At 36.8% G+C, this 23,785-nt stretch overlaps 1 protein-coding gene across 6 annotated transcripts in view; it reads left to right on the top strand.

Moving 5' to 3' along the window:
- Positions 1-23,544, top strand: part of USP37 (ubiquitin specific peptidase 37) — a 78,872-nt gene extending 55,328 nt beyond the window's left edge. For all 6 annotated transcript variants that reach the window (XM_045197981.2, XM_024563883.4, XM_045197983.3 and 3 more), the window contains 8 exons: positions 61-202; positions 2,768-3,026; positions 8,977-9,143; positions 11,864-11,924; positions 16,266-16,381; positions 18,012-18,081; positions 18,409-18,547; positions 19,058-23,544. In XM_045197981.2, the coding sequence (XP_045053916.2) occupies positions 61-202; positions 2,768-3,026; positions 8,977-9,143; positions 11,864-11,924; positions 16,266-16,381; positions 18,012-18,081; positions 18,409-18,547; positions 19,058-19,145 (1,042 nt within the window). In that variant the 3' untranslated portion in view covers positions 19,146-23,544. The remainder of the gene's footprint in view (positions 1-60; positions 203-2,767; positions 3,027-8,976; positions 9,144-11,863; positions 11,925-16,265; positions 16,382-18,011; positions 18,082-18,408; positions 18,548-19,057) is intronic.
- Positions 23,545-23,785: the final 241 nt, after the last annotated feature.

Here is a 23,785-nt window from a genome sequence, read left to right as displayed (position 1 = left end):
AATAACAAGAGCGGTGTTTATCAGAGTTATATAGGGTTTTTTTTTCCCCTTGAATTACAGGTATTTCCCCTTTAAATCCAAGAGTTCATTGGCTTTATGTCTTGATTCAGACAGTGAGGATGAGCTAAAACGTTCTGTGGCCCTTAGCCAGAGATTTTGTGAAATGTCAGGCTGTGAACAGCAGCAGGAAGACCTGGAAAAGGTAGGTAATTTCTCATCACAACATCTGACAAAGATATGTATAGCTCTTACTGTCCAAACAAATGCCTTTTATAACCAGCATCAGCAAATTTAATACACAAGATAGATCATAAACAGATCTGTTCAAACACTAGTTTTTTTTAACATATTTTTTTCAATTATAGTTGGCATACATTATATTAGTTTCAGGTGTACTTCCCAGTATTTGGACATTATGTAACTTACTAAGTGATCATCCTGATAAATCTCACACCAATCTGACACCATACGTAGTTATTAAAATATTATTGACTATATTCCCTATGCTTTGCTTTAAATCCCCTGTAACAATTTGTACTTCTTGATCCTTCACCTTTTTCACTCATCCCCCCAGCGTGGCCCCCCCCCCAAAACCAAAACATTCTCTGTATCTATGAGTCTGTTTTTGTTCTGCTTGTTCATTTATTTTGTTTTTTTAGATTCAATTGTTTAAGTGTTGTCTAAGTGTTTAACAATGGTTGGGGGTGAAACCCACAACCATTTGGTGTGCAGGACAACACTCAACAGATGGAGGCACCCAGCCAGGGCACAACATAATGATGCGATATATTGTATTGCATATATTGTGAAATGATTACCACATACATCTAGTTAACATCCATCACTATGCATAGTTACCAAAAGCATTTTTTTTCTTGTGACTAAAGTTTTTTTAAGATTTACTCTCTCAGCAACTTTCAGATATATAGTACCATATTATTAACTGTAGTCACCGTGCTGTATGTTACATTCCAGGACTTATTTTGTTACTAGAAGTTTGAACCTTTCAGCCCCTTTCACCCATCACTCACTCACACTCTCACACACACACACATCACCACAACCACCACCACCACCACCACCCTCCTCTGGCAACCAACAATCTGTTCTCTATATCTGTGAGCTTGGGTTTGTTTGTTGGATTCCTCATACAAGTGAGATCACGTGATACCCTCTTTCTCTGTCTGACTTACTGCACTTAGCATAATGCCCTCAGGGTCAAGAAGTCCTTTTTTTATGGCTGAATAATTTATATGAGGTGGGACCAAGAAAATTCCAGAATTTATTTATAAAAATTGTGTATTCTTATATGTTTAAACTTCAGTCACCTTCAAATTACTTTCTATTTGATGCAATACACCTATCAAGATGTTTTTTCCACTGTCAAAACAGTGTTTGAACTTGTTGATTATGATGGTTTTTAGTGCTTCTGTCATTATTTCACCTCCCCACATAAGCAAAACATTTCCCTTTGAAGACTTTTTTCATCTGGGGAAACCAAAAAAAAGGTCACTCAGGACGAGATCAGGTAATAGGGAGGGTGGGACATGGGGTCATGCAATGACATGGTGTGGGCTGGTGCACTCATTAATCACCCATCATGAAACGAGCAAATGTGTTGAAAGAATCTTCAAAAAACATTCACTGAAGCTGAACACAGCCTCTCACAACAATGCCAGCTGTTACACTGCCTTAGATAGGTTCCTGGAACACTCACTTAGCCAGGAAAGCCTGTATTACAAGGGCCTGCCTTCCAGGGATTTTTGGGTCTCCCCTTATATACCACATCTTTATCCATTCATCCATCCATCCATGGACACAGGTTGTTTCCAGCACTGAGACATTTAAGAAATGGAAGTTGTAGATAAATTGCTTTCTCCTATAAATCTTCAAAGCTGCTTTTACATATCGGTACTCAAATATTGTAATTACTTGCTTAATTTTGGTACTAATTGTTAATGTGGTGGAACCAGAGTAAAAGTTTTACATCAACAGGCTAACCACATAAGCTAAAGGTTTAAATAATGAGTGTAAAGGTTTAATTACATTATCTTCTATCTTAACACATAAGGATAGTTAATACTTTGAAGACACAAGCTTTTCTAGGAGTTTGCATCATCTTGTGCAACTGTTTGATTTTAAACCTCCCTTTTAGGAAGGTAATTATTTTAGTAGTTATTTTTGTTCTGACTTGTTTCCCACCGTACTTTAAAGCTGGAGGTAGTTTGTGTTGATCACCTTGAATCACAAAAAGTCAGAAATTCTCCCCAAAATAAAACGTATTCAGAAAATAACTTCTGAATATTTACATAATATTAATGTATCTTTTATTTTTCTCATTTATTAAAAAATAATAAGACCTGCCAACTTTTAAAAAGCAATATTAAATATAGAGACAGTACTTACAGTATAATCCACGTATATCTGGAAGAAAATATGCCAAAAATACAGTATTATCTCTGATGGATTTTGAATTGTTTATTTTATTATTTTTATAGATTTTCCAAATTTCTACAAAGAGGGTACTTAACACTTACTGTAACCAAGAAAATAAATCATTTTCTAAGTGAACATGTGTTCTTACTTAGTTATTAGTAAAAGTATATTAAGTTTGTCAGTGACTTTAGATATTATTGATTATTAAATAACCCGAAGTATCAAAGAAAGGAAACTTTTTACAACTGAAATAAACTTCTCACTTTAAACTCTAAGATCGCTGTATTTGTAGGTATTCAGGTTTCCTTTAAAAGTTAACTCTTTTCTTCAGGATTCAAAATCAGGCAGAATAGAGCCTGATAAGTCTGAAGTGGAAAACTCAGGATTTGATGCAATGAGCGAAGAAGAGCTTCTAGCAGCTGTTTTAGAGATAAGTAAGAGAGAAGAAGCTTCACCGTCTCTGAGTCATGTAGATGACGATAAACCAACCAGCAGCCCAGACACTGGATTTGCAGAGGATGATATTCAAGAAATGCCTGAAAATCCAGACCCTATGGAAACTGAGAAACCCAAAACAATCACAGAGCCAGGTAGGATTAATGAAGATATCTGTTAAACAAGGCACAGCTGTGTTCCAAAGCTTTAATGTGACAAATGGCTTCTAAATAATGGGAGGTAAGATGGATCTGTATGGTGTATAACAGAGTTAATAATATTTTCATGCTTTTTTTTTTTTAACATTTTGAAAAAACGAGAAGTAAATAATATGTGTAGTACCCAGAGGCTAATGGTAAAATATGCCATATTCTTTTAGGTGTACATCAAAAGAAAAGTTAAGTATTTTTATGTGCACTTAATAATGTTTGTGTTAGTTTTTGGTCACTTTTCTCTCATCACTGGTCTCTCAGAAATGTGTGTAATTCTTTCTTCATTTTTCTGTATCTGAACTGGTACTAAGTTTTAGTGTCTAGTCATCCCTCAGTATCAGTGGGGGACTGGTTCCAGGACCCCCGCAGATACCAAAACTTGCAGATGCACAAGTCTCTTATGTAAAACAGCATAGTATTTGGGTATAACCTATGCACTCCTCCCATATACTTTGAAATCATCTCTAGATTATTTCTAATGCCTAATATAATATAAATGTTATGTAATAGTTGTACTGTATCGTTTGGGGAATAATGAGAAGAAAAGAAGTCTGTGTGTGTTCAGTTCAGATGAAACTAACATAGGCCTTAACCTACTAGTACACATCAGCAACAGGGTAACATTTTTTTTCAAGTACTTTTTATCAGTGATTGGTTGAATCTTTGGATGCAGAACCCATAGATATGGAGGGTCAACTATATAAACAATTCAGATTCTTCGTTCTCCTTTGGGTCTGTTCCTTCATAATCGTAGGAAGACCACTGAACTAAGAGATCTCTTGTCTTAGCTGTACCAGTTACCAGCTGTGAATTTCTAAATAGGTAATTTAACTTCTTTGATACTGTTTTCTTACTCTGTATGGGGCTCTACCAGACAAGTTTCAGAAGGTTCAAAATAGAATGTTAGATAGTATATACATCTAATGTAAAGTGTTCTACAGATAAAACAATTATTTTTTTGTGGTCATTATTATTTATATTTTGTTATTTCTCAAGTTATCCATGGGAACAACCAAGCTGAGCCTCCTTACTTTGCACTGTGGGTATTTTAAAAATTTTAGGTAGAAAATTTTTATTGCCTCTTTCTATGTCCAACTGTAATTTTTTTCTTCTGATATTGCTAATATCTGTATCTACTTAGCCAGCTAATGTGTTTTCAATAATCAAGCGTAGGATTTTGGAAATAAAAAGAATGGTACTGTATCACAGAATTATTTTCTATATTCTTGAGGTTAGGACCTCATCAATTTTGAATTATTTTATGTGCAAGTGAAAAGAATTAGTTTATCCTCAATTTTTCTGGGAAAAAAATGCTAATGATCTTTGTAGGTGTTCCTTTTTTTATCCCTCTTGATGTAAGTATTCTTATGAAATCCACTTCTCATAATAAACTTATAATTACTATCCTTGGATATCATTGGTTAACATTAGCGCTTTGGTCCCCTGTCCATTTATTTCCTGCTTTCAGCTCTTTTAACTTTTTGCTTAGTCCTACATCTCCTTAAAATTAACAAAGGCAGTTATGTACAATTAGTTCTAGGTGATCGATGCCAGTGGAAGAGAACACTGAGGTTATCAAAACCATTAATGATCACAGTTGGTTTTATAACTATACCAGCTTTGGGGAGAGCAAACTTAAGTACTTTATGGCGTGTATAGGGTGGGGCAAAAATAAGTTAACAGTTGTTCATATGGAAAATAATACAATCATTAATAAATAATAATATAAAAATAAACTTTGTTTCATGAACTCACAAGTGTTAAACCTACTTTTGCCCCACCTTGTATATAAGATCCTCTGTTCTTTTTTATTTCCTTACTGTGCAACCTGCTTCATTGCCCACAGCCTAGAGGCAGAGGCCATGCAATGGTTCAAGTCTTCCCTCTCTTCTAATTATTTCTGTTGTGCCTTAGTTTCGCCCATCTTTAAAACACCCTTAGGACTTTTATGTGCCTCTTCAGCTACTGCCCCCTTTCTTTGCTCCCTCCACAGCAAAAGTCTTTGAAAGAGTTGTTTAATTCATACTTTCTTCTTTCTTATCACCTCTCATTCTCTCCTCAGCTCTTGCTAGAGGAGAGGGGGGAGTATATAACAAATATAACAAATATTTTATATGTGTTATAAATATAAAATATCAAATATTTTATATTTGTTATTTTATATTTAAGGGCATATAACAAATATTTTAACATATTTGTTATATGTTAAAATAAATATAACAAAGTTTATTTTTATATTATTATTTATTAATTATTGTATTATTTTCCATATGAACAACTGTTAACTTATTTTTGCCCCACCCTATACAGGCCATAAAGTACTTAAGTTTGCTCTGTCCAAGTGGGCTTTCATCCCCACCACTCCACTGAAAGGGTGTTTTGATCAAGTTTACATTAGAAGTATTTCACAATCCACCACTCCCTTCTTAACATTTAAAACTTTCTAAACTTTTTTCTCTGAGCTTCCATCATACCATGCTTGTTGAGTTTTTTTTCTTTCTACTAAACTATTCATTTCAGGCTTGTGTTTTGTTTGTTTGTTTTCCTTTCCTCATCAGAACTCTAAATTGTTAGAATATTCCAGGATACTGTCCTTAGCTGTATCTTCTTTTCTACCTAAGCTCTCTCCCTAAGTTATATGTAGTACCATAACCTCATATACTGATGAAATACCAAATTTATATTTCTAGCCTAGATTTCTCCCCTGAGCTTTAAACTTGTATGTTGAAATGCCTACTTGAAATGTCCATTTGGCTGTTTAATTTTTATCCCTGTTCTCCAAATATGCCTTCCCCATATCAGCAAATTGGTACCATGATAAATCCAGTTGCTCAGGCCAAAAAATGTCTCCCTTAATTTGTTTTACCTCATACCTTGCATTCATTCCATCAATAAGTTTAATCAGCTGTACCTACAAAATATGTTCTGAATCTAACCATTGATCAACATCTTCATAGCTACAACTCCAGTCTTCCATCTCTCACCTGGGCCACCACAACTGATTCCTAATGTCTTTTCCTCCACTCTTGCCCCCTACAGACCTTCTTTCATGAACAAAGCAGCTAAAGTAATCTTTGAAACATAAACCACATTGTCACTTTTCTGCTTAAAACTCGTGACTTCCCCATTACACTTAATCCAAGTTTCTTACGTAGGCCATCTCTACTCTACCCCTCTTTCACTCTACTCTTTCAGCCATAATGACATTTTCTCTCTCTCTCCCTCAAATATGCTTAAGTTCATTCTCATCTCAGCCTTTGCACTTAAGCTTCTTGAGCAAAAGAGCCATCTTGCCTTAATTAACACTATATCCATCCCTAGCTTCTACAACAGTGCCTGGTACATAGTAGATCCCCAATAGATATTTGGGGCCCAAGAGATTAACTGTCTCATGAATCAACTGAGGTGGCACAGGAATGCTGGCTAAGTAAGTTTTCATTGTCCCTAGGCACTAGCCAGAGGGAACAGTGTGTGCAAAGGCCTAGATGTGAGAACAGTCATGGCAAGTTAGTGAACCAAAAACCAAGTTCAAAATGAGCTACATGACTGGAGCATAGTGTTCAGGGGGGAAAACAAGAGATGAGACTAGACAAGTTTTTACATGACCTAAAGCCATGTTTAGGAGTTTGGACTTTTATTTCAAAAGCATTAGGAAGTTATTGAATAGTTGTAAGCAAACAAGTGTTTGATAAAGAATTATATTTTAAAAAGATCAGTGTATAGTTTATAGATCAGAGAAGAATCAAAGTAATCCTGTGAGACCTGTTAGAAAGTTACTGCAGTAGTCCAGACCAAAAGTTAATGGTGCCCTTTTGGCATTGAAAAGAAAAAAAGTTGATGGATTCAATAGATAGGAAAGAATGTTTACCTGATGTGAAGGATAAATGAGAAGTGAAAAATGACTCCCAGGTTTCTGTCATTAAAAAAAAAACCTGGGTGTCCAGTGATCTCTTTCACTGAAATGTAGAATATAGTAAAGAACTAGATTTTAGCTGTGGTGGGGGCAGAGGTGGGTGATATATTTAGTATAAGAATATTGAGTTTTGACATGTTCCCCTTTGATCCATTGTGCACATTTCTTAAAAGTGTATTATTTCATGGTCATATTTGTTCCCGTAGATCTTAAGTAGTTTTTGTATCCATCTGATAATCTTGTCTTAAAGGTAAATACAGTGTATGTATAAATTTCAGCATCTCAATGTGAACTTTGTGGATTTGTTTTCTATCACATGGATTAATTGCTATTGTAATTCTAGGATTGTGTGAAGTGCATTGGTACATTGAATGCTGAAAATTACTGGTTAAAAAAATTGTACCTCTGTCACCTTTTTATATGTTTTGATAAAGTAGTATTACTCATCTTATGCCCTAAAATAGTAGTCTCAGCTCCTAAATCTTCCACTTGAAATGCTTAACACATCTAACTTTGAATATCTCGGTTCCAGATTTCTACAAGGAGTCTGATTGGTTGACCCAAATATTTATTCCTGGTTCATTAAGCTAAGGCCAAAGTGATAGGCAGATTTGTATAGACTTCAGAGCTGCCTCTTCCAGGCTGCAGAAATGATTGTTTCTCTAAGCATGGAGAAAAGGAAGAAATCATTAATATCCCTAGTATAATTTTTAAAAATTGGGATCATACTGCTTTTTGTTCTTAGTATATCCTGAGTTTCTTTTCCTCTCATAATGAATATTGAGTTAGTGTTAGCGGTAAATATTTAGCAATTCAATACAATTTTTAAAATGATGACTAGTTGCTGAATAGAATCTGAAACCAGGTTGCTGTAAGCTTCAGAGTTGTCAGTGCTATAGAAAAGTATCTATCGTTTAAATGGTTAAAATGCAGTTTGGGGGCAGGTAAAGAGCATACACTAATTTTAAAACAATTTATATAGAATGAACCTGTAAAGGTAATTCTTACTGATCTGTTGATTTTTTTATGAGAATTTCTTTAACTTGTTTTGGTGAGAATTTTTGCTTTGGTAAAATGTTTGAGGTAGATAGGCAGGTAGATAGGTAGGTAGAGTCCTCTTCTCCCTGCTTACCTTTAATACTTGCCAGTATTACAAATTATAATGAAATGTTGATCCACAGTTCAAATAACCGGAACAAAATCATGACCATACTGTTTATCCCAGCTAGCCATAGACTAGGGACTGAAGAACAAAAAGAAATTGATGATTCATTTTTCTTTTACTTCACTGGATGAATGTTCTAAACACACATGTTGTCATATACTTGTGTGGTACATGAGGTATTTATTACATGTTTTATGGAACTCTTGATTCAGAATATGTACAAGGCTTATTTGATTATTAATGCAAAAACACTTAACATACATTGTAACAAATGGGATAAATCTCATTATTAGCTTAATGATTCTAGACTAATTCTTAATTTACTCTAATTCTTTATTCCTAGTACTTCGTCATGTGACATTATGTATGACCCATGAATATGGCTGTTTAATTCTCTGTCCTAACCATAGTGCTTCTGGTGATTGATTAAGTTTCAGAACCATTGCTGTAGATCAGTGGATGACAAAGAAGGGCAGTTTTGTTCCCCAGGGGACATTTCACAATGTCTGTTATTTTTGGTTGTCACAACTGGAGGTGTGGGGTGGGGAGAGTTGGTACTGGCATCTAGTAGGTAGAGGCCAGGGATGTTGCTAAAATTCTACAATGAATAGGACACCCCTCCCCTAATAACAAAAAATTGTCCTACACAAAATGTCAGTAGTTCTGAGATTGAGAAACCCTGGGCTAGATGTATTAAGATGAATTTTATGTCCTGTTGTGGTAAATTACTTTCTGAACAGTAGATGTCACTCTAGTCCAGAGATTTCAGTTTATTAGAGAGGATTTCCCAGTTATGTTATGTTCTGCTTCCTCAGATCCAGCCAGTTTTACTGAGATAACTAAAGACTGTGATGAGAATAAAGAAAACAAAACCCCAGAAGGATCTCAAGGAGAGGTTGATTGGCTTCAGCAGTTTGACATGGACCGTGAAAGGGAAGAGCAAGAGCTTCAGCAAGCCTTGGCTCAGAGCCTCCAGGAGCAAGTAAGAGATAGTCATACTGCTACTTTCTCCATACTTACCTTTCCCAAGAAATAGAATAATAGTAATAATAATAACTTACATGTGTTAAGCACTTACTGGGTGTGAGGCATTGTTCCAGGTGATTTGAATACAATATCATTGCTCTACCAAAACAAACAAAATAAAAACTTCTTTGGAGCTTTGCATTGGATTTGAACAGATATGGTGATAGTTTTTCTGTTTTTGAAAATTCAACTGCAACAATATACATTGTTGGTTACCTCCCATTACAATAATTCACTGCATGTTAAAGCAAGAGGGGTTATTAGACCCCATCCCAGTCCAACCTATTTGCAAGCTGTAGAAACAGCCAGTATAACACCATGATTTTATCTTTAATATTTTAAGGCAGTGTGTTTGTTTTGGTCATTTTCTCACAATATTAGTCCTTCCCTATGAATTATTTGAAGATAAAATTCTTAGAAATATTATCTGATACTTAGATTTTAGTCATATATTAACATTTATCTGCTCTCCTCTTTATGTAGTAATCTATCCTTTAATTTTTACTTCTTTATACTAACATTTGCCAAAGCTGGCTTATTTGCACAGTTGTAGTCATTAAGGTATCAGACTAAAAGGTGATGTCTTTTGCTTGTCTAATCCTGTGCAATCCAAGTCATGTTAGTAATAAAAATTTACCAAGACTCCCTAGAATGAACACACAGTTTTAGTGTTTACAGACAATCAGATTAAGAAATCTAATTTCTCTAGAACAGTGGGTCCCAAGCTTAATTACACATTAATATTGCCTGGGGAGCTTTAAAAAATACTGGTGCTTGATTCTGATGTAATTGATCTGGGCTCTAGTGTGGGCATCTAGATTCCTTAGTTTTCTTTTGGGGGGGGGTTAAATTTAATTTTTATTGTATTTTTTTTCCATTACCATTTAGTCTACTTATACCTCTCTTCCTCCAGCAGTCACCACAGGGTTGCCCGTGTCCATGAGTCCTTTAATAAGGATTTTTTTAAACTTTATTCCCTGATTCTAATGTGCAGCCAAGGTTGAGGACTTCTACTTTAAAACCATTTCAGAACTAACTGTTCTATATCTTTTTATTTATAAAAAATACCTCCTTACCCACCTTGTCATCAAGTGTATGTATGTCAAACTATTTTACTTTTTTAAGATTTTATTTATTTATTTTTAGAGCGGGGGGGAAGGGAGAGAGAAAGAGAGGGAGAGATACATCCATCAGTAGCCTCTTGCATGCGCCACCTCAGGATCTGGCCCACAACCCAGACATGTGCCCTGACTGGGAATCAAACCAGTGACCTTTTGGTTTGCAGGCCGGCACTCAGTCCCCTGAGCCACACCAGCCAGGGCTATATGTCCAACTATTTTACAAGTAATATATAGTGATCATTTGTTTTAGAAAACTTACTTTTAATGTAAAAGACCAAAATCTGATTTCTTTATAGTAGTATCTTACAGTATTTCTTGTCAGCTGACCCAGTTAAAACAAACTTACAGGGTGGGGCAAAAGAGATTCATAAGAAAAATAATACAATAAGTAATAAATACTAATGCAGGAAGAAATTGTTTCATGTACTGACAACTGCAAACCTCCTTTTTTGTCCTGCCCTGTATTTTCCTTAGATGTGAGAGTATGATTATAAGATGAAGTTTCTTTAGTTTGGTATACCTGCATTATTCTATTAATAACTAAAAGAGAGTCTCTTTCTGTTTTCAGCATAGACTTTATATACTTGGATAAGTTTAAGGAATCTTTTTTCTCCCTTAGATAATATCTCTGTTGGTTTTTGAACACAGTATTTATTGCTTCCAGTACTATAATGTAGAATAGCTTGTTCTAAGATCTTTAAAAGCAAGTCTAGAGTTGAGGAAAGTATAAAATTATCCTCATTAAATTATAATTTTTCTTTATTCGTGCATTCTTTGTAAATTATCTTTTCTCTGAAAATGGGGGTGATAATTTTTTTTTATTATCAACATTTCCCCATGTCTTTTTGTAATTAGTCATCTAGTTGAGACATTTTCAGAGGTACCAGTTTTTCTAAGAGAACTTCAGATGTATTTAGAAAAGTAATAGGTAACAGCATTTATTTAGTATTTACCAAGCATCTGTTTATGTGTCTTGGTTTCTTTAGCAAGGACAAATATACAAATCTGAGTACTATCTGTGGACGTAACGTTTATCCTGCTGTCATAAACTTTGGGCCATTGGTGTGCTAGAGCCAGTTCACTGTCAGCTCAGGAGAGCCAGCTTCATATACCTCTTTCCTACCCTGCATTCAGTGTTATGTTGGTGGCCAAAGATTGGCCATGGTGACAGTACTTACACCATGGGGATTAGTGCATGCTATAAATCAGGGAGAGAACAGAGCAATTTACTAAGTATCTGCCATATGCCAGATATTTCATACATGTAAGAAGGAAGGGGATTATATCATAATGTCACATTGAATGGCTTTTGGTTGGCATGCCAATTGTCACTGACTAGCAAAGATAGCATTTAAGCCTTTTTAATCCCAGAGGGTGTGTTTTAGGAGAAAGAACAGAACTTCTCTACATCCTCCAATAGGTCATAGTCCAAACATCCATAAAATTATGGAAAACATTATTAGCAAATACTTCTAGAGCAACTAATTTTATCCTCATTAAATAAGTTTTAATCAAGACTTCTTTAAATACCTTAGTTTTGTTCTTGTCTCTTTAGGAGGCTTGGGAACAGAAAGAAGATGATGACATCAAAAGAGCTACAGAGTTAAGTCTTCAAGGTATGGAGATTATTTTAATTACCTTTTTCAATGGTGAAATGTATCACACAGAGGAGAGCATGAAAAATGGGTTTGTTAGTTTAAATAACAATAAATTCGAACACCTCCCAGGTAAAGAAATAAAACTTTAGAAGTTACCTGGATAACCCTTCCTTCCTCCTCCTTCCCAGAGGAAACCACTATTCTAACATTTGTATTAATTAGTAGCTTGCTTTTTCTTTCCCCTTTTTAAAAGAATTTTTGTTTTGATTTTAGAGAGAGGAAGGGAGGGAGAGAAACATTGATTGGTTGCCTTCTGCACACACCCAGTCTGGGGACTGAACCTGCAACCCAGGCATGTGCCCTGACCTGAAATCGAACTGGCAACCTTTAGGTTTGCAGGACGATGCCGCACCAGCTGGGGCAGTAGCTTGGTTATTTTAAAAATAGTATTTATTGTATTGATAGCCCCTAAACAATATATTTTTTTGTAAGAGATCGCTCTGGGGAAGTCAGTGGGCAGTTATGAGTGGGTATTCAGAAGCATAAGGTTCACCACAGTCATGGCATTTGGCAGAATATATGAACCAAGTGCTGCAAGTCCACAGGAACACGTAGTCACCGGAAGTGGGCTAACTCTGTTTTCTAATATCATTGTGGTCTTTCTCCAAATCTCGGAAATAGATCAGAGCAGAACGTTTTGATGGTACAAAATGAGTGTTCTAAGCTGGTCTGGACACCATGACATGGAAGAAAGAGCAGGAATTTGACTGGGACATGGTAGAGACAGTTACAAATAAGAATTCAAGCTAAGCTCACCCAGGCATTCTGTCCTCGGATTTAAAAGATGGTTCTATGGTGGTAGTGATGGCTGTATCAAGAGTCGTATTGCTCCAATTTAGTCTGGTCGCCATATACATCTATGCACAGCTCTCCTGAGATCTGTTACAGCTATTCTAATCATTATCATGGGAATTCCCTCTGATTCGTTCCTCTGTTTGAGTCTCCCATTTCCTATATCTCACTCTTCCTCATTCTTGGTCTAGTTGTGCTTTGTTAGAGCTCCTCCAGTATTCTCTTCAAAAGAGGGGGATAAAGCCCTGGCTGGTGTAGCGTAGCTCAGTGGATTAAGCATAGGCCTGCAAACCAAAGGGACCCCGGTTCGATTACCAATCAGGGCATATGCCTGGGTTGCAGGCCAGGTCCCCAGAAGGCATGTATGAGAGGCAACCACACATTTATGTTTCTCTCCCTCTCTTTCTCCCTCCCTTCCCTTCTCTCTAAAAATAAATAAATAAATAAATCTTTAAAAGGGGGGGGGTATGACTTAGATTTTTTTTGAAATTTTGCAAGTTTCATTGCTGCAGTATTTGATTGTCTGGCTAAATACACAAGTCCAGGTTTGCAGTCATGCTGCTGGGCAGTGGGAGGAGTCTTGTCTGTAGGGTTGCTGTGTGAAAATTCTACAGCCCTGGCCAGGTAGCTCAGTTGGTTAGAGTGTCACCCTGATACACCAAGGTTTCTGGTTCGATCTCCAGTCAGGGTGCATACAAGAAACAACCAATAAATTCATAAATAAGTGGAATGATAAATCATTGTTTCTTTTTCTCTCTCTCTCTCTCTTTCCCTTCTTCTCTTTCTCTAAAATGAAAAAAGAGCCCTGGTTGGTGTGGCTCAGTGAATTGAGCACCAGCCTGCAAATCAAGGGGTTGCCAGTTCAATTCCCAGTCAGGGCACATGCCTGAGTTGCGGGCCAGGTTCCCAGTAGGGGACACATGAGAGGCAACCACACATCGGTGTTTCTCTCCTCTTTCTCCTTCCCTTCCCCTCCAAAAATAAATAAATAAAACATTAAAAAATAAAATAAAATGAAAAAAGACATGATCTCTTTTTCTTTTTCTTTTTTACCTTTAAAATCTGGTAGGATCTTCTGTTTGTTTTTCTTGTGATCAAGTTTCACGATGATGTGCCTTGGTGTGGATCCATTTTAGCCCTTTTGTTGGGTACTGAATCATTTTAATCTAGAAATTTGTGTCCTTGAGTTCTAAGAAATTTTCACTGATTCCCTCCCCTCCACATTCTCTCTTCTCTTTTGAAACTCCTATTACCCAGACTTTCTAGTATGGTTCTTTTTAGATTTTATGTATTTATTTTAGAGAGGGGGGAAGGGAAGGAGAGGAAGAGAAACATCAGTGTGTGGTTGCCTCTAATGTAGCCCCTGCTGGGGACCTGACCTGCAACCAACTCGGAATAATCTTTTGAGTGTTTTATTTTTATATTTTAAAAAACTGACTTGTGCTTATATGACTATTCCTTTTTTATAATGTTTTGTTTGTTTTGGTTTGGTTTGGTTCATAGAAACAATACCATCTCAATTCTCTGAGGATATTAAATATAGTTGTTTGTTTACTTAAAGTTTACTGTCCCAGCCCTGGCTGGTTTGGCTCAGTGGATTGAGTCCTGGCCTGCAAAGCAAAAGTTCACCAGTTCAATTCCCAGTCAGGGCACATGCCTGGGTTGCAAGGCCAGGTCACCAGTTGGGGGCGTGCGAGAGGCAACTGATGGATATTTCACACATTGCTGTTTCTCTCCCTTTTTCTCCCTCCCTTCCCCTCTCTCTATAAATAAATAAAATCTAAAAATAAATTTACTGTCCCTGGATAGATTCTGTTTCCTCCAGATTGCTCTGTCCTGTGTGTATTATGGTCCTTATATTTCTTGTTAAAGGCTTTTCTCAGATATCTAGTAATCCTTGACTGTCAGCTCATGGCTAAGAATAGAGGACTGAAAAGATAATTGGACACTCTGAACACATGAATAACTAGCGCTAGTCAACTTTTGAGTTTTACAGAATGGGGGTGTTTGGGGGGGGGGGGTGTTTTATCCTTTCTCCTGGACTGGTCAGATTTCTCAGGAGGGATTTTCTAATCTTTTGCCTTTGCCTAGAGGTAAAAGATTTGACTGTCAGAGTTCTGGAAGCCAAGGAGAAGAATAAGGCTGAGGGAGGAGGAGCAGTTGTAGTCATCCTTCAATATGCAAGCTGTCACCTACTCCTGTGTTCAGTATGGTACTCAATGGCCTCTCCTGTGCCTGGCATCCTCCAGTCCAGAGACTGCTTTACCCTCTCTACCAAATAAAGTTCCACATTTCTGTCATTGGCTAGCAGCATGAAGTGAGGGAAATGGAGCTAGGAGTTTATTTTCTCAAATAACTTTCACCTAATTCTTACTTTTTATCTCTTACTTAGCCTCCAGTTTCAGAGGTATCAGGTATTTCCAAGTTGTATGTTTTTTGAAGATTCTGTGATGTAAATTGGATTGGTTCTCAATTTTTCCTTTACTGGCTTAGGGTTTGACTTCAGTTTTCTTGGGTCTGTTAAGTCTGTCAACCACCTACTTTTAAGATTCCAGAATTTTGAAGACATAGTCTTTTCTTGTTCTTTCATTTTTATGTGTTCGTGTCCTTTAAACAACTCAATACAGTGATTTTAGTGGAATTAATTATATTTCAAAGCAAAGGGCCATTTACGTACAAATGTTCCTATGATTATTTAAAGCCATTAGTAAAGATGGATTCTTCTAGTGGAAGCATATTATTAAAGAAAATGGATGGCCTGGCTGGTGTGGCTCAGTGGATTGAGTGCCAGCCTGTGAACCAAAGGGTCACTGGTTGGATTCCCACTCAGGGCACATGCCTGGGTTGCAGGCCAGATCCCCAGTAGGCAACCACACATTGATGTTTCTCTCCCTCTCTTCCTCCCTTCCCCGCTCTCTAAAAATAAATAAATAAAATCTTTTAAAAAAAAATTATCAAAAAGTTTTAACAAAAAAAGAAAACCACTATATTTATTTACTTGTTTGTTTGTTTTAATGTTTTATGCCCTGGCTGGTGTAGCTCAGTGGATTGAGCGCTGGCCTGTGAAGTGTAAGGCTGCCAGTTTGATCCCCAGTGAAGGCACAAGGCTGGGTTGCAGGCCAGGCCCCCAGTTGGGGGTGGGCGAGAGGCCTCCAATCGATGTTTCTCCCCCCCTCCCTGCTTTCTTCTCTTTCTAAAAATAATAAGTAAAATATTTTTTAAAAATAAAATTATATTCTCTTCAGTTTTATTCTTTATATAGTTACATCCCCTTTCATATAAATACATTTAAAAAGGAAAAGGAGCATTTCTTTTACAGATACCTGGTGCCTGAATTGTTGGTCCCCAGAGCGGACTAGGTGAATTGTAACCCTAATAATAATATATATGTTTTATATTTTCTTAGAATGAGAAAAATGTGAACTCAGGCGGTTTTTTATCTTCCTAATCATCTCTTTGTGTCTATTCCAAGAAATTTTTACGAGACTCTGTCTTTGTGTTCTTTAGAGTTTAACAACTCTTTTCTGGATTCACTGGGTTCTGATGAGGACTCTGGAAATGAGGATGTTTTAGATATGGAGTACACGGAAGCTGAAGCTGAGGAACTGAGGAGAAATGCGGAGGTAAGTGACGTTTTACTCACCAGTCCCTGGGTGGCCCTGGTCAGACAGTCAGTATTGCTTCTGTTCCTCATCTTCACAGACCCCACTGTCAGTTTCCATTGCAGATTCATTTCTGCCCCTGTGGCAGCCATCAAATGGCCTTCATTTTCTCCTGTCCTTTGCTCATCATTTCTTATAAGATTCAAAACAAAACGAAACAAAAACAAAAATATACCTTACATGCAGTTAGGTAATAACCGAGTAACGTGGCTCCCCAGGTCTTACGTATATTAAATCATCTTTAGTTCTACCAAAACTATAACATCTGTTGAATCAAAGGTGTTAACTAGAATGCATTGGAATCTTTTATCTTTCTTTTTCTTTAAATAATTGCTTTTTTTCCATTTTCCAATTTTTTAATAGTTTTAATTACCCAGAATCCCACAGTCCTAACAAAACTACATTTAGCGTTTTACCATATTCTTTTGTCATTTCTATACCCCTGAGTATGCTTTTAAAAAGAGATCCTTTAAGTACAGTTTTTACTCTGCTTTTCAAAACTAGGTCTTTATAAGCATGTTATTTCATTTTATTTTTAAAGATTTTATTTACTTATTTTTAGAGAGAGAGGAAGGGAGGGAGAAAAAGAGGAAGAGAAACATCGATGTGAGAGAGAAACATCTATTGGTTGCCTCTCACACACTCCGAACCAACCAGGGCCCTGGCCCGAAACCCAGGCATGTGCCCTGCCTGGAATTCGAACCGGTGGCCTTTCAGTTTGTGGGACAACACCCAAACCACTGAGCCACACCAGTCAGGGCTACACAGTTTATTTTTAATGGCTGTGCTATATTCCCTCAAATGAATATACTGTTTATTTTATTTTTAACTAACATTGAGCATTTTAAGTTGTTCCTGTTTTTTCACTATAATAAAGCATCCATTGAGGAACTGTGTAAGGTTGTAATGTTTTCTATGTTTGGGACCTTTTTTCTTTAAATCTCCACAAGTAAATTACTGCATCGAAGTTTATAAATATTTTGTGGTTTCTGGTTTACATATAGCTGTATTTGTGCCCAAAATTGTGCCTAATGGTGCTGCCTTAGTGTAGGGAGTACTCTTTTCAGTTTTGTTTTATTTTTCTGACAATATTTTAATAGCATTTAAAAAAATATTTGAAATGTAAATGTTTACCTATAATCCCTACAGGAATATACCAACTCTTCATTTTTTATTTCTTCCTGCTTTTCAGTACTTAACCATTAACATACTTATTTGTATAGATCTGTGGTTATTTTGTGCATTTTCGTGGGTTTGAAAATCAAGTTAATACATTGGTGGCCCATAAGATATTTTTAAATAACTGAATAATATTGTGTTGAGTTGTTACACCACTAAACTGTTCAACTATCATTGGCCTATTGTTAGTTCCAACTTTTTGTTATTAAAGATAATGCTACAGTAAGTAATTTTGCACATGTACTCTTCTTTCAAATTATTTTTTTAGGATATGTTCTTAGTTGGGAGTAGAATTTATTGAATCTGACTACACCCACGCTAAAACTTAGCCATGTCAGCTTTGATAATAAATTTAATGTCTTGCTTTTATTCAAGTGAGGAGTTAAAAGTCATGCCCACTTCTGTTTTCCAGACAGGAAATCTTCCTCATTCCTATCGGCTCATCAGTGTTGTCAGCCACATTGGTAGCACTTCTTCTTCAGGTAAATGGACAAAATGATTTCAGCATTTTATAAATGTAGTAGCCAGCATTTACTCCTTATTAGGCTGCTCTGTGCCTGGCTTTGGGAGGTGTAAGTTGAATGCATCAAGAAAAACTTCAAAATCTTTTGTCAAAAAGTTGTCCTGGTGTGGTATATTCCTCCCTTAAATGTTTGTACTTGCTTGTTTAATGGTTTTTAGAAATTTGGAGGAGGTGGGGTAGTAAAGTAGATAGTGTGGTTGTTTTATCTCTTTCTGAAACTTTCTGTATCTGAGAAAAATTGAAAAAAAATTTTTAAACCTCAATTTTAAGATTTTATTTTTTTCAGGTCATTACATTAGTGATGTGTATGACATTAAGAAGCAGGCGTGGTTTACTTATAATGACCTGGAGGTATCTAAAATCCAAGAGGCTTCGGTACAGAGTGATCGGGATCGGAGTGGTTACATCTTCTTTTATATGCACAAGTAAGAAACTGTTCCCAATCTGAGGCCATGGGCTAAAAATTACCCAACTCTTTCTTCTTCCTTTAAGAATCAAATGTTCCCATCACTTAATTGGTTGATAATTTTGGTTTCGTTATCTTTTCTTAGGGCTTATGTCTTATTTCCTTGTAAGTCCAGATTATTTTCTTTCTTAACTCAGCATTAATTACCCATCACACTGTAGCATCTAGGTATGGAACTTGAGACTCCTTTATTGATAGAAGCTGTCTTCTAGTTGTATCGGCTAGAAAATCTGAGTTATGTTGATGGAAACTACATAACATTTTTATGAAAGCTGACTCTTGCCAGCTTCCTCCCTCCTGTTGTTCTCAGAAATCAACACTTTGGGTTAAGATGGTGATCAAATAAATGAGCCACTTGTTTAGTAATATTTAGGCACCAAATGGGATTATGCATACTTTATCAGTATGTACTTTCTGTCTATTTTTTGGCTTTGTTCACTGAATGCTCATTTTTTTGTTTGATTTTAAGGGAGATCTTTGATGAGCTGCTGGAAACAGAAAAGAACTCTCAGGCACTTAGCATGGAAGCGGTGAAGACCACTCGTCAGGCCTCGTGAGGAGCAGACTCCTGGGTTGGCAGTGCGCACTGCATATGCTCCCTTGCTGTCACCCACCTCACTTTCCCTCTGCCTGAGGAGAATTCAGAACTCTGCTTGATGCGGGAGCAACAAACAGCTCAGGGCCAAACCAAAAGACAAAAATTGCAATTTTGCGGAATGCTCCATGCTAACTGTTTTATGGAAACTTTGGTCTCACCTCTATAGTTGATTATCCTCTATTTCTCCTACAAGAATAGCACTTCCTTTTGTCTTAGAAATATATGTTGTAAATATGCATATGTATATATATGTACATACACACACATATATGAGGAATGAATGGAGCCTTAAAGAGTTACGATGAGCCACCAGAGTATGCCTGCTCAAAATTAGTAGCACAGCAGTTTGGAAAGAAATGAAGTTGTCAAAGAGTCCATTCACCTAAGAAATGTGTGAAGGTATACATATCAGTTAGCATTTAGCTTTTATGTTCTTGAGTAGTTTCACTCAAGTCTGTAATCTTTCATGCGTGTTTCTTATTAGTAAAGTTCACTGGAAAACCAGCTCTCCATGTTACACTAAGGACAGTTTGTCCTCCTTGCAAAGGGGGGGCATTTCTGCCACCTGACTTGGGAGCTTTTTTAAAGAATTAATTCATGGATTTGTAATGCTTTTGCTGTTTACATGCAGTCCCAAGAAATGGATTGTTGGTGCTTGGAATATGTTAAGATCCCACATTGGTATTAATTGTACACTTTGTATTTTCTTTAAAGAGATTTCTTCACTGAGTGTGTTTATTGCATATCATCTATATTATTATGGTGGTGAAGATAGAATCTTTGATTTTTCTTCTGTGTCATTCTTCTATGGAGCAAGCATTATCCTAACAGTTCAACCAAAACTTTAAGAGGCAGGAAAATAATTGGGATGCCCCAGCAAGGATACTTAGGGATGAAGAAGAATGCTAGCATCTCCGTCTCAAACAGAGAGGTGAAGAGGGGTATTCTCGTGTTAAAGCTAAAACTCTGGACCGCTGTAAAGCTAAAAGCCCTACTAGGAATGTGAAGTGAGTACATGAGCTATCAGATGAAGCTTGAACATTTAACCGTTTGCTGTCTGTCTGGCCTTGCCCTTAAAATAGGCTGGGGATTAAAATGTGATTGGTTTAGGTAATCACAAGAACTAACACATAAAAACGGTGCATAATGCATTTACCTTTTTAGGTGCTTTGAGTTGATGTTATATGGTAGTACAACATTAACTGCTACATTAGTCACCCGGCTGACTGAAGCAGCTTGATTAAGCAACTTGTGAAACTATGTCAAGACTTTGAGAGTAGAATTCTGCCCGGGGATCGTTAGGATCATAGTTAACTATAGCAGACTGAAACCTTCAATATGTCTTTTTTATTTTTTTCTCTTTTATTTTAAACAAGATTACTCTCCCATTCCTAATAGGAGCAAAACCATATCTGGTTTTCAAGGGGAAAAATATTTTAAAGTTCATTTTCACAGAAGATGCAACATCTTTTCTGGAAAATTGCCTTAAGAGAGCTCCAGCCCCAACTCTTGAAACTTGGATGTGTTCTGATAAAGTCTCTTCTAAAATTTTGAATCTTTGAATTATAAATGGCCCCAGCACTTTGCGTAACTACTAATAAAAGCTTTGCCTCCTATCATTTACTTAGATAATGCTCTAGTGAATGTTCCAGTGGTGTGGTGGTAGGATATGCAGGAGTAGTATAGAGCAGAGGAAAATATTTGTTTTAAAAAGTAGCTTTTTCCACTGGGGAGCCATTTTCTTCTTCCTTGAAAATAGCTGGTTTTCTCACACAAGTGAAGCGGTAATCAAATTCTTTAGCTATTTATTACTTCCCTTCCCTGTGTCTGTATTTGAGATTTTGAGATGTGCTATTAAAAAAACGTGGGGGGAATTATTTGAAGTGAGAGGGGGGTATATTAGGACATAAAAAAATAGAAATAATGCCATACACCTAGATGGTCCATGAAGTACCCTCATTAACTTGCTTTTCATAGCTTGCATGTGGTGTCTGGTTTAGTAGAAAGTACTCTTGGCTCAGAAACCTAATTGGATTTGGTCTTTATGTCTTGGGCAGGGCTTAGTTGAATGACTATAGGTCACTGGGGTAGATGAGTTACCTCACTGAATTTTCCTCGATAGCCGTTCATGGTTGGGCCTGGTCAGTCTTTCTGTCTGCACTCCTTTATTACCCCTTTTACAAAGTTACTTCCGTATTTTGCTTTAGTGAAGGATCAATGACTACAGATGGAGATTTTTTCTGGACCATGTTAATTTTTTTTGAGCTGATTATATTTAAAAATTGTAAGTAGATAATATTTTTTGTGTAGTATGATCAGTTTGCTCAGAATCGGGGTGGTGCATTTGGTATGTTGGACCAGGAAGGTACAAGGTGCTTGGGTCCCAGGTAGCCTGCACAGTAATTAACTTTCCTGTTGAATATGCCACATGTGGCTACATAACTATAAAGGACATTGAATTGGAACTTCACGGCACTTGGTTCTGCACACAACTGATCTTAGTTGGGATTTATTTTTTTAAGGGAAAATTAAACTAAACTTGTTGATTCTTATTGGCTAATGTTATTGCGGAGAACTGAAAAGTTGGATGTGGCCAGATACTCTCGTCACTTCGGTAGCCATGACTATAATGTAAGCCTGTGAGAAGAGAGAGTCTGTTCTGGGGGCAGTATATTTATGTGTGTGTGCGCACTCCTACGTTTTGTTTCAGCAAGGTAGAAAAGAAGCAAATCCATGACTTGTGCTATTTGTATTTTTATTCCAAAAGCTGTTTGCTTGCCACGGTGTGTTGTTTAAGAAGTATGCAGCGACACTTAAACATCAGCTAACTCTGGGAGGCAGCATTAGACTGCACATTTCTTTCTCTCTTTAATCTAGTGTGAAATTCTTCTGAAAGAGAAGCTTTACAAATTAAAACCTCAGCAAGTGAATTCATGACTTACCCTTCCATACTGCAGTTAGCATTATATAACTATATAAATATAACTGCAGCTACAGGTGTAGTTGTTAAGGTTATTTGAATACACCTAAATTAAAGAAATTCTTGATAGTGTCTCAGATAGTTGAGCATTGTGAGTGTAGAGAGAGCATGGAGGATGGGGTAGAAACATACAGAAGAAGGTAGTTTATAAACTCATTTGTGATCTGAAAAGATTATATCAAAACCAAAACATTACCCTTCTCTTTCGTTCTCTGGTGAAATGACACAGTGGATGCTCTTAGTCATCCAAACTTTTTTCCTTTTTTTTTTTTGCCCTATTTGATTTAACCAACCAACCCCCTTAGGTAGTATTTTGTATTAAATTGGGGAAACAGCTAGATTTCTAATTACATGTGCATCTTGTATTTATGTGGAGATTTTTAGAAAAATCAACAACCCAACACCAGTTGCAAGTCACGTAGAACAGATATTCCCCCAAAACAGATGTCCTTTTCCTCATCCCATCTTGCTTTACACTGAGTAATGCTCTCTTTAAATGTGTACAAAAACAGATTCCTGCCCTCTAACATCTAATACATGACTTCAAAATTCTAATGTATTTATTGATAGGTCTTATTAGCATCTGAAAAACACTTTTTTTTTTAGTTGGGAATCTGTAGTTTGTTAGGCCTTGAAAGTTGTGTGACAGAAGCCTTTGGCTGTGTCTCAGCGCAGTCATTGACCCCTTTGTGGCATGCTTTGATTGCTAGGCTTCAGGCAGTCTCTTTGGTTGTATCCTATTTATAAACGATGAGTAAATTTTCTTTTCCATGTGTGCTATGTGTCTGAGGTTTTGCAGTTTTAATTAGAAAGTGTGCCAGTATGAATATAAGCAATTGATTTTGGTAACATTGGACTTTTCTTAAAGTACAGAGGTCCGAAGAATAGGCATGTACACTGGTGTAAGAATAGAGTGGATGGAGGGTCTGGATCAGGACCCAAGTTCATTAGGTCACGTGCCAAAACAAAGACAAGCAATCAGCTGAACTGGTCTTTCAAGCACGAGATGCAGAGTGCGATCACACGTGGTTGTAGGCACCTCTGGTCCCAGGTTTCCCTCCCTCCGACTGCTCTGGCCTGCTAGCGATGGTTTATGCTGAGGAAAGGAAAAGAGAAGTAAGCCTCCTACACTTGGCCTAACTGAGCCACAACCAGGTTTGCTGGCAGCTTTGGCCACATTATCTGTGAGGTGATTTTCTTTGTGTTCAGAGTGACTTCTGGTTCTAATTCTTTATGTTTTGTTTTGTATGGAGCAGCACTTTATCTGTGTTTTAGCAGAACTGTTCCTCTTTATCCTTTACAGTTTTTCCTTGTTTTGATTTCTTAAATTATGCAGTTTTTTTGTGTGTGTGTGAAATTAAAGCCTTTATTAACCTTGTGTTTGTTCGATTTATTTCTGGAAAGGACATACTCTTGCAGACACCTAACAATAGTTATTGAAGTTGTGGAAACCGCCTACTGGTGGCCTCAGACGGACTTCCCGTGCATCACTGTTAAACCCTGAAGGAAATGGGGTGGCCATCCAACGCATACCCAAAGTCAGCACCAAGTTCCTGCTGTTTTCATCCGAGGAGCCAATGAGGCTTTGCAGAGACTCTGGATAACTGTAAACCCAGCAT

Source organism: Desmodus rotundus, chromosome 2 (assembly GCF_022682495.2).
Source record: "Desmodus rotundus isolate HL8 chromosome 2, HLdesRot8A.1, whole genome shotgun sequence".
Taxonomy (NCBI): domain Eukaryota; kingdom Metazoa; phylum Chordata; class Mammalia; order Chiroptera; family Phyllostomidae; genus Desmodus; species Desmodus rotundus.
Note: the sequence above shows the minus strand (reverse complement) of the source record. Positions and strands in the feature narration are given on the sequence as shown.